Raw genomic sequence first — 9,848 nt, 5'->3', positions numbered from 1 at the left:
GTAGCGCGGTCGGGCGGCGGGTCCCGCAGCCCACCTCGCCTGGGCCGCGCCTCCTCTGCGGGCCCGCCTTTCCCCGGGGGATGAAACTCGGCGGCGGCTTCAAGAGGGCGGCGGCCATGGAGCCCGCGTTCCCCCCCGGCATGGTGATGTTCAACCACCGCCTGCCCCCCGTCACCAGCTTCGCCCGGGCGGCCGCGCCGCCGCCGGCCCAGCACCCCCCGCAGTGCGTGTTGCCTCCGGCCGCCGCTTCCTCCGCGGCGGGCGAGCCGCCCCCCCAGGCGCCTCCGCCCCCGCAGGACGTGACTTTCAAGAAGGAGCCGGCGGGGGCTTTCCCCTCCGCGCCCTCCTCCTCGCAGAGGAGCCCCTGGGGCTTCCTGCAGTCTCTGGTGAGCATCAAGCAGGAGAAGCCCAGCGAGCAGGAGGAGGAGGAGCAGCAGCAGCAGCACCATCACCACTACGGGGGGCTCTTCGGGGGAGCGGCGGAGGAGAGACCCCCCGGCCTGGGCGGCGGCAGCGGCGAAGGAGCCGGCCAGAGCGTGATCCAGGACCTCAGCCTTCTTCACCACCTGCACCAGCATCCCCACCGAGACCTGCTGCTGACCGGCAGAGCTGAGGGCGCCCCGGGGAGTGCGGGTGAGCCAAAGCACGACGCCCAGGTCAAGAAGGCAAAGAGGCCAAAGCCAGAAACTCAGGGAATCAAAGCCAAGCGGAAGCCAAGCGCTTCGTCCAAACCCCCCCTGGTGGGAGATGGGGAAGGTGCTGTCGCGTCCCCCAGCCAGAAACCTCACGTCTGCGAACACTGCAGTGCTGCCTTCAGGAGCTCCTATCACCTGCGCAGGCACGTGCTCATCCACACCGGGGAGAGGCCTTTCCAGTGCAGCCAGTGCAGCATGGGCTTCATCCAGAAGTACCTGCTGCAGAGACATGAGAAGATCCACAGCAGAGAGAAGCCCTTTGGGTGTGACCAGTGCAGTATGAAGTTCATCCAGAAGTACCACATGGAAAGACACAAGAGGACGCATAGTGGAGAAAAGCCATACAAATGTGACACTTGTCAGCAGTATTTTTCAAGGACTGATAGACTGTTGAAGCACAGAAGAACATGTGGTGAAGCCATAGGTAAAGCAGGGGCTGGAATGGAGCCTGGGTCATCAAACAGCATGGGTAGCTTGGCTGCGTTGTCTCAGGGAAATACAAGTTCCTCAAGGAGAAAAAGTAAAACGAAAAGTACATCCACTGAAAACAAAGGAAACAAGTGTAGCAGCAAAATAGCTGAATCTCAAGTTACAAGTAATGTGGCCATGCCAAGTTATGCAGTTGATATTCCTATTGTGTCTTCCAGTGGTGGTCTAGTTGGCACGGGCGTAGAAGAACTTCAGAAAAAGGTGCCAAAATTGGTCTTGAAAAAAGCAAGCAGAAAACAGGCAGACAAAAACTACCTTAATTTTGTATCACCACTGCCAGATATTTTGGGGCAAAAACCACTGTCTGGGAAACAGAGTGGCTCTCTGGGCCTAGTAGCCAATACCGGTGTAGAGACTATTGGCCTTCTCCAAAGTACAGGTGGTAAACCGGGTCAAATAAGTAGCAATTATGATGATGCCATGCAGTTTTCCAAGAAAAGGAGATACTTACAGACTGCAAGCAGTAACAGTGCCTTTTCACTTAATGTCGGACACATGACTTCCCAGCAGTCCGTCATCCAGTCTCCAGGTGTTAGTGTTATGGATAATGAAGCTCCTTTATCTCTCATCGATTCAACGTCTTTAAATAGTGAAATAAAGTCTTGCCATGATAAGTCTGGTATTCCTGATGAAGTCTTACAGAGCCTTTTGGACCAGTACTCTCACAAGTCAGAAGGCCAGAAGGAAGACCCTTTCAGTATAACTGAGCAGCGTGTGGACTTGCACACCTCAGGAGAACATTCAGAGATGGTTCAGGAAGAAAACCTGAGCCCTAACTCTCAGACAGTTTCAAATGATAAGGCAAGCATGTTGCAAGAATACTCAAAATACCTCCAACAAGCCTTTGAAAGAACAACCAATAGCACTGGTTTTGCTTTTGGACCCAGTTTCCAATTCGTTAGCTTGTCTTCGACTCTCCATAACCACACTCTGTTTCCAGACAAACAGATCTACACTACATCTCCTCTTGAGTGTGGCTTCAGCCAATCTGTTACCTCAGTATTGCCAACTGCATTGCCAAAACCTCCGTTTGGGATGTTGCTTGGATCTCAGCCAGGCTTTTATTTGTCTGCTTTGGAGGCTTCGCATCAACAGTTGACTCCTTCTCAAGAGCTGGATGATCTCATTGATCCGCAGAAAAACTTAGAGACTTCGTCTAACTACCAGTCAGCATCTCAGAAACTGACTGGCCAGAAGGAACAGAAAAACTTAGAATCCTCAACGAGCTTTCAGATCCCATCTCAGGAGTTAACTAGCCAGATAGATCCTCAGAAGGACATAGAGCCTAGAGCAACCTACCAGATCGAGAACTTTGCACAAGCGTTTGGTTCTCAGTTTAAGTCGGGCAGCAGGGTGCCAATGACTTTTATCGCTAACTCTAATGGAGAAGTGGACCATAGAGTAAGGACTTCAGTGTCAGATTTCTCAGGGTATACAAATATTATGTCTGATGTAAGTGAGCCATGTAGTACACGAGTAAAAACCCCAACCAGCCAGAGTTACAGGTAAGGTCCTGACCAACCAGGCTGTGGGGTCTTCTTAATGTAATTTGTTTTACTTTGACAACACTGCCATTGGAATGTTTCTACACGGTCCTATTAAGAATAATGTAACATGCCCTTTCAATGCAACTTTTCATATTTAGTTTATTTGGTTAGTGTGATTTTTTTTTTTTTTTTAGCTCTGTTTATTATGGTTTTTAATCAAAAATCAATAGTTTAAAATAGTGTTTTTGTTCAAGTGACAATGTTTTAGCAATCAAATTTACATTATGTAGATTGTCAGGGAATAGCCCAAAAGTTTAAAATGCAAAAAAATTAACTTTGTTCCTAGGACTGAGGTTTATTCTAATTGCTTTACTCTCAGGAAAGTGTAATGAAGCATGGGAATTCTATGCACCGTTAGTGTATTGGAACTTCCAATTTACAGATGATGACAAATATATCTCAGCTTTTTGAGGAAGGGATCTATGACATTTCAAATTGCTGTCTTTTATGTCGGCTGATCTGAAAGAATTTTGCTACCTAAATCTTGTTGTTTTTAAAGTACTCCTGTTCTTCCAGGTGATGCTCATTCCAGGCAGGTGGAGCAAATACTCTTGGGTCTGTAGGATGAGCCCAGCGTGGTAGCTTTAATCTGAACGGTAATGTCCCCAGAACTTCTGCATGAGACTGTAATTCCGTAAAGAGATTCTGTTGACACAAACCATGAGAACAAAGTGTGTGCATCTGGTTCATGTCACTGGAACCCCAACTTGAAACTACAGTCATAATCCAGATAGGCTTTTGGGATACATTATTTATTATACATGGTTCAAAAAAGTCCATCCCTTGCTCTTCCCCTTTTTCATATTCTTTTAGCGTAAAAGGGTCCCTCTATTTTATTGTGTTCCTGGTTCCTCTGGACTTGGTCTTGGTGGTCCCCTCCCCCTTTTCTTTCCCTTATTCCCTACTCACTGTCTCACCCCAACTTAATAGCTAGCATTTAAAAAGATTTACATTCCAGAAAGTGCATATCTTGTGATGTGCTTTCTGATGTCTTAAGACATCAGATGATGAACAATGAACACCCACATGTTTTAGAACTATGTCGAGGTTTCCATGTACAATAAGAAATAATATACTCCCAATTGTACATACCAAGGCCCTTATCCTGCATCAGGATCAGCTCACACGGACCCCTGTGCCCAGCTGGGTGCCAGTGGTGTCACTGGAGCTCTTTACGGAGAGAGGGGCTTGCAGCAGTTCATCATGGCAGGCTTTTAGGGCCTAAGGCTGCAATTCCATCAAAGGCTTCTGGTGATGATGTCAACTGCAAAAGTAGAGCTTGAGTGGCTTGTTAATATCAACAGAACTTTTCTTTGGAATTATTGCCTTACTTTTATGTATATTTTGTGGTACATTATTTATTATATGTGAATCCTGATTAATGCCTGTGGAGCCATGGAAACCTGCTAGAAATACTGGTGGCCATTCAAAGCTGCTGAGAGGCAGTGGCACTGCTCTAAACCACTTTTTGCAAATGTATTTTTTAATTAGTTTTTTAATGTAATTTTGGTGATGTTTATGATGATGGTTTTTTATGTACTCTTGGTGATGTTTCAGTCTTACGTACTTTTCTGTTGTCAGGAAGGTACCAGTGGTTGTTTGCAGTCTTATTGTGTAATCAGCCTATTACAGGCTTCCATGTATAATAAAGTTATTAACATTGTGCAAGTGTAAAACACTTCTGGTTATGAAAGTGGTGTATTATTAAAGGAATTGTTACAAAAATCCTGGGTAATTTCTCCTGTTGTCCCTCACCACTAAGAATTGAAACCTGAGCCCACTCGTGATCTCTTTTAGTAGTAAATGTCTTTTTTTTTTTTTTTCCCCTCACTAATCTAGAGTTTGTTCTCATAGAGTCCGTGTAACTCCATGAACTTTTTATTTATACTTGATTCTGTATTTCATGCTATTTCAGTTTAAATAAGCAAACAACAGCTGTTCTTTACTCACAGAACTCAGCCGGTCATCGGGGATGGAATAGTCCGTAACCACTGTGTTGGCTTTTTGAGTACCTTTTCTTTTGTTTTACAGAGGTTATAATTTACATTCTTTATGTTGTGTGTAGTAGAAGTTGCATATGTATTGTTCTGGCTGTTTGCTTTAACTTAATAAAACCCATTATTCACAAAATCAAAAAGGTATCACTTCTATTATCCAGTCACACTTGAGAACCTATTAGGGAAACATTAGGAGATTAAATTTTGAGATGGAATAATATAACTTACTGGCATGTTTTCAGCTTATTCTCTTCAGTTTCCTTTTGAGTCAGATAATCTGAATGTACTGTTTTAGAAACCAGGGCTCTGGTTTTCTCTCATACCTTTAGCATAGCAAAACTGAACAAATTTCCTTAAGTTAAAATGTTCATACAGTCTCATATTTCCAAATCTGTAGTTTTGGTTAAAAAATATCTAAATTGCATATTGTTAACATTTGTAATTGCTGGAAATTCAGAATGACACGTGTAATATAATTTCATTCAAGGTAAAGATTGTGCAAGGTTCTCATTCTGCTTTTTGGGGAAGGTTTTTGGTTGTGTTTTCCCCCCTGTTCCCATGCTAACTTCTGCATTCTAAAATGCCCAGTAAAAGTGGTACTGTAACAAAATACTTTAAAGCATTTTCAGTAATCTGAAGATAGTTTGTGGATTTACTTAATCAGTATTTTTCTTCAACTTTGCATGTGAATTTGAATCAAGACAGTAACACAGGTGAGAAAAATCCTTTGGCATGTTGAAAATGGCAAAAACTTTACAAGGTAAATATTGAATATGCTCAATGTCTAATATTCAGAACATTGCTAAGAATAATTTAAAAAAATCTGATAGAAACAGTGGAATTTTGCACAGTTTAGCAGTCATTCAAAAACGTTTCTAAGTAGAGCAAAGCTATTTTTCCACTTCAATATGAAGTTTTAATTTTTTTTTCCTTAAATAATGAAAGTTAAGGATATGTTAAAATTGCATAGAAATTGGGCTATGGCTTTGCCTGCTGCATATTAGGAAACTGCATAGTAAGTAGTAGTTAACCCACATGAACTAGAGCTTCATGTAGGGATGTGGTAGTGAGAGATGGAATGGGAAAGGAAAATGGCTCTTTATTTCAAGGTTTATTTTTTGTTGTTTCTAAAGAAATTCTGAGAGGGTAGTGATAACCTGCTTCCTACGCTAACAGGATTGTAAGTAAGAATTGATACATGTGATGATAGAAAATTGTGCATGAACTGTTACACTTCCTCTTACAGCAGCTCACATAACGTGTTTTTGCTTTGGAACAAGTGCATTTATGGTTCCTGGAATTGTGAATGCATCTCTGTGTCCCAGGCCACTGAAAATGCATGTCTGACCCACCTGCAGATGATATAGAAGAACTAAGTAAAATTTGTCTTAGCTCCTGAATTACTTAAATTAGACACAGAGTTGTGGGTGAAATGTTTAGAGTAAGAAACTGAAATGAAAGCAGGATGAGAACAAAGTGAAAGCAGAATGGTGTGAAGTGTGGTTGCAATTTCAGGTTTATGGACTACTGATGAAGAAAAGCTGCCTGATGCCTCACGGAGCCCTTGAGAAGATATTGGAATAATTCAATGTATTCTGTTAATGGTGTTTTGTTGTTTCAATTGTTTGGTCTTTCCCCACCCCCAGTATTATGTGGTTGATAACAGTGTAATTGTCTGAATGATGCTTCTGCCGTTTTTTTCCCACCAGCTAGAAATCAATCTTGTTCATGTCAAGTTGCTGTTGTGACTGGGGAAATGTTTGTTATGCCCAAGAAGATACTTGTGACAATGTGTAAGTTACTAACTCGGTGTTCTATGGTGTGTTGAAGGGAATCAGGTCACTTTAAAATGAAGGGTACTGTTTACAGCCCCTGCTGATTACCAGCTTTGAACATTTGAGCTGTAATTTTCCAGACTCTGTCTGTCTCATGCTCTATGCATTATCTCTGGGAAACTTCTGCAAAAATTGCTCACATATTTCCTAAAATTAGATTAGGGAAGAAAACTTTTCTTGTTCCACTGGTGTTTTCATCCCATGCTTCTTCAAAAACAAACTAGAATCATCTCGCCACAAGCTAGGACTTTAGATTAGATTGGTGGATATCCCTTGTTGAATCACTGTTCTTGAAACCTGATAATAATTAGGAGTTTTTGAAAATGCTTTTACATTCAGAGATTTGGAAGTTTGGCAGCTCTGTCTCCAGAGATGACCCTTCCAGGATACCGGATCGGGCTGTTCAAGTCGTTTGGTACGTTAGTCCATGTGGCAGATCTTCAGTGTGTGGATGTGGGTGCATGTGTTGCATGTTCTCAGACTGGAATGTGTTTTCTCACTGCTTATGTGAACTGTATTCTCTTCACTTTTAACATTCGTCTCAAGTGATTTTTTGCAATTTTTTTGTTTGTACAAAGACTGAGAAAAATACGGTTTAGTATTGTACACAGCGTTTGGAACACAGGGTATACACCCTGCCTACCAGATGAGCAACTGTCATACACTTTGTTGTCTATGCTGTTTGAAACACATTTCTCATGTAGCCTTTTTCACTTGTAGTGAAACCCCAGGTTAATTTAGGTGTTGTTTGCTTTCTCACACCTTAGAAAACAAATTTATTTTCCCATATTCATACACCGATATTCTAATATTGTGGTGTTTATAAATATATATTTACCTTTGGATGCCCAGTTTCCTTTTGACACTTGTGGCCTGGCGGGATAGATGCTGACATTTCATCTCTGTGACACTGATTGTAGTTGAGTTCCTTGATATAAGATCCCTGGGTTATAAACAGCAAGGTTGTGTTGCTTGGATAAAATTCTCTGTCATCATGTCATCAGTCTGTTGTAATGCACATTCAGGGTGGGGTGAATTGAGGATTAAAGAGAAGATTTAGTTTGTTTTGGTGTTTTTTTTTTTTTTTTTTTTTTTTTTTTTTTTAAACTTTCATAATGCAAATTTTTATATATGGCATACTACTATATTTTCATATTGATACTTCTATATATTTTGTTTTTAATAAATTGCCAGTGGATTTGGTAACTTCAAACCTAAGGCTGTCCTAAGTAGTGGTAGGATGTTGCACTAGAAAGGTGCCTCTCTGCTTGGCAACCTGCTATGAAATTTGATAAAATATTATATAGCCAGATTCAAAATGAAGAAAAAATTAAGAACTAATTTAAGAATATATTCCTTTGGTTATTTTAATGTACTTTATCTTACCTTAAAGTGTATTTTAAATAGGCTCTTATTTAGTGCTGCAACTATCAAAACATTCTGTGAGCTAATGAGGCATATAATGGTCACTATGGAGGATCTGCAGAAAGCATCTGGCATTCTGTAGTAGCTCATGTGCCACTTTTGATGCTAAAACCTGCTTTATCTAAAACTAGGTTGTTACCATTCAGAATATTCCTGTGTCTTGTTCAGAAGGAATCTTTAATTTATGTTGTTGTCAGAGGGGTTTTGATTTTGATTTTTTTCTCTAAGGCCAAAAGACTGGTTGCTTTTTCATCCCACAATTTCTTCTTACAGTGTGTACTTCTCTGTGTGCTCATACTCTGTCCCCAGGAAATAGGTCTTGACTGGGACAGGATTGTTTGTGTGGCTGGAAATTATGTCAGTGGGGTAAGGATGGTTCAGTCTGCTCAAACATTCTGAACACTATACTTGTTTTCTGGTGTGGGGGGGGAAATGTCTCACAGGTGGGATGTTTTTGGATGCTGTTACATACTGAGAGGAGTAGGAATAAAACCAGGCTGAGACCTGTTTAGAGTAGAAGTTTCAAAGAAATCCATGTGCAACTTGTTGAGTGGCAGGGTTTAGAATCAATTTAATTTCCTTTCCGGTAATGTGGAAATAGATTGATGTGTAATAAAATATCTTGCATATTCTTCTGAGGTGCTTTAAGTTCTGATGGATAAAATATACCAGTGGGTGTTCTTCTCTCTTAAACAAAATGATCTCTAGAATGAAAAATACACTTCTTGGAATCTGCTCGGTCATAGTGGACAATGAGACTGATAAGGATTAGCTTGTGCAGGTGAGGAGGGCGCTTATATCGGGTCAGCTCTCCGCTTGGAATTCGGTCAGGTTGGTGGTAACACATTTACTTGTGGAAGCTCCTGGCCCCATCCTGTCTGAAGGGGCAGAAGGCAATCACACAGTCTTGGCAGGGAGAGCGTGACCTGCCTTTTGCAGCTGGGCTGTGGCCAAGGCTTTGGAAGTGCGAGAGACAGCGCAGCAAACTCCATTTCTTAGAACAACTGGGGTTTTTAGGAAGACCTGGCGTTTCCAAGTATTGATTCACTATGTGAAAATGAAATGCAGAGATCTGTGCCAAAATTCTGCTATCTTTTTGGCCAGAGGGTTGAATAACCCCAGTGTTTTTCACTAGTACTCAATGGAGATGTGTCACTAAAATGATTCAACCTGTTTAGTGTAAAGAATTTTGTGAAAGCGAGGTCAGATATCATGTCTGAGGTGCATCAAACCCTGTCACTAAACATGTACACTTGGTGTTCTTGGTGTAGTCTGTGTGAAATGTGTAGGTGATTTAAAAGTTTACTTCCTGAGCATTCTTAATTAAAACTTCCTTCCGGGTTTGCTTCTGTAACAGTAATTTAATATTAGTCTGGAGACTTGAGAGTTGAACTAATTACTCATCTCGAGATCTTGGAACTTGGATTTTTTGAGAGAAGGTAATAATTTATGTGCAGATACATTACATTTGATTATATATTTTGGAACTGAGAGACTTTGGAGTAAAAGTGGTTTCATATTTTGTTTTATGTGGTTTTGGAAATCATACTTCACACACGTTAAGAGTGGATGGCAAAGGGAATAAGACTGCTGAAATCATTAGTTTTTACAATTTTTAACAGCATATTCTGATGCTTGCATGTTTTGTTCTTCTCACAATGAAGCTAAATTAAAATCTCTGAGAAAGAGGTCCCTCTAATATAGCGTAATGAAGTCTTTAAACGGGTACAGTTGTAGGTCATTGTGAATAGGAATGCAGTGACCTTTTGTCTTGACAATGAAGCTGACACAAGCATCTCAAAGAGCTGTTCTTTTTTTTATTATTATTATTTCTCCGCCAGAAAGAACACAAATAAAACG

General features: G+C 41.2%; 1 protein-coding gene across 1 annotated transcript; it reads left to right on the top strand.

The window, feature by feature from the left end:
* The first annotated feature begins 50 nt into the window (after positions 1 to 50).
* ZNF281 (zinc finger protein 281) lies at positions 51 to 6,940 on the top strand. Its single transcript, XM_027880412.1, has 2 exons — positions 51 to 5,488; positions 6,054 to 6,940. Exon 1 carries the CDS (start codon positions 81 to 83, stop codon positions 2,691 to 2,693), a length of 2,613 nt encoding a protein of 870 aa, XP_027736213.1. The 5' UTR covers positions 51 to 80; the 3' UTR covers positions 2,694 to 5,488; positions 6,054 to 6,940.
* Positions 6,941 to 9,848: the final 2,908 nt, after the last annotated feature.

This window comes from Empidonax traillii, unplaced genomic scaffold (genome assembly GCF_003031625.1).
Source record: "Empidonax traillii isolate 1590-97213 ecotype Southwest subspecies unplaced genomic scaffold, ASM303162v1 scaffold69:size3087049, whole genome shotgun sequence".
NCBI classification, from domain to species: Eukaryota; Metazoa; Chordata; class Aves; order Passeriformes; family Tyrannidae; genus Empidonax; species Empidonax traillii.
The sequence above is the reverse complement of the archived record's forward strand: the minus strand, read 5'-3'. Positions and strand labels throughout refer to the sequence as shown.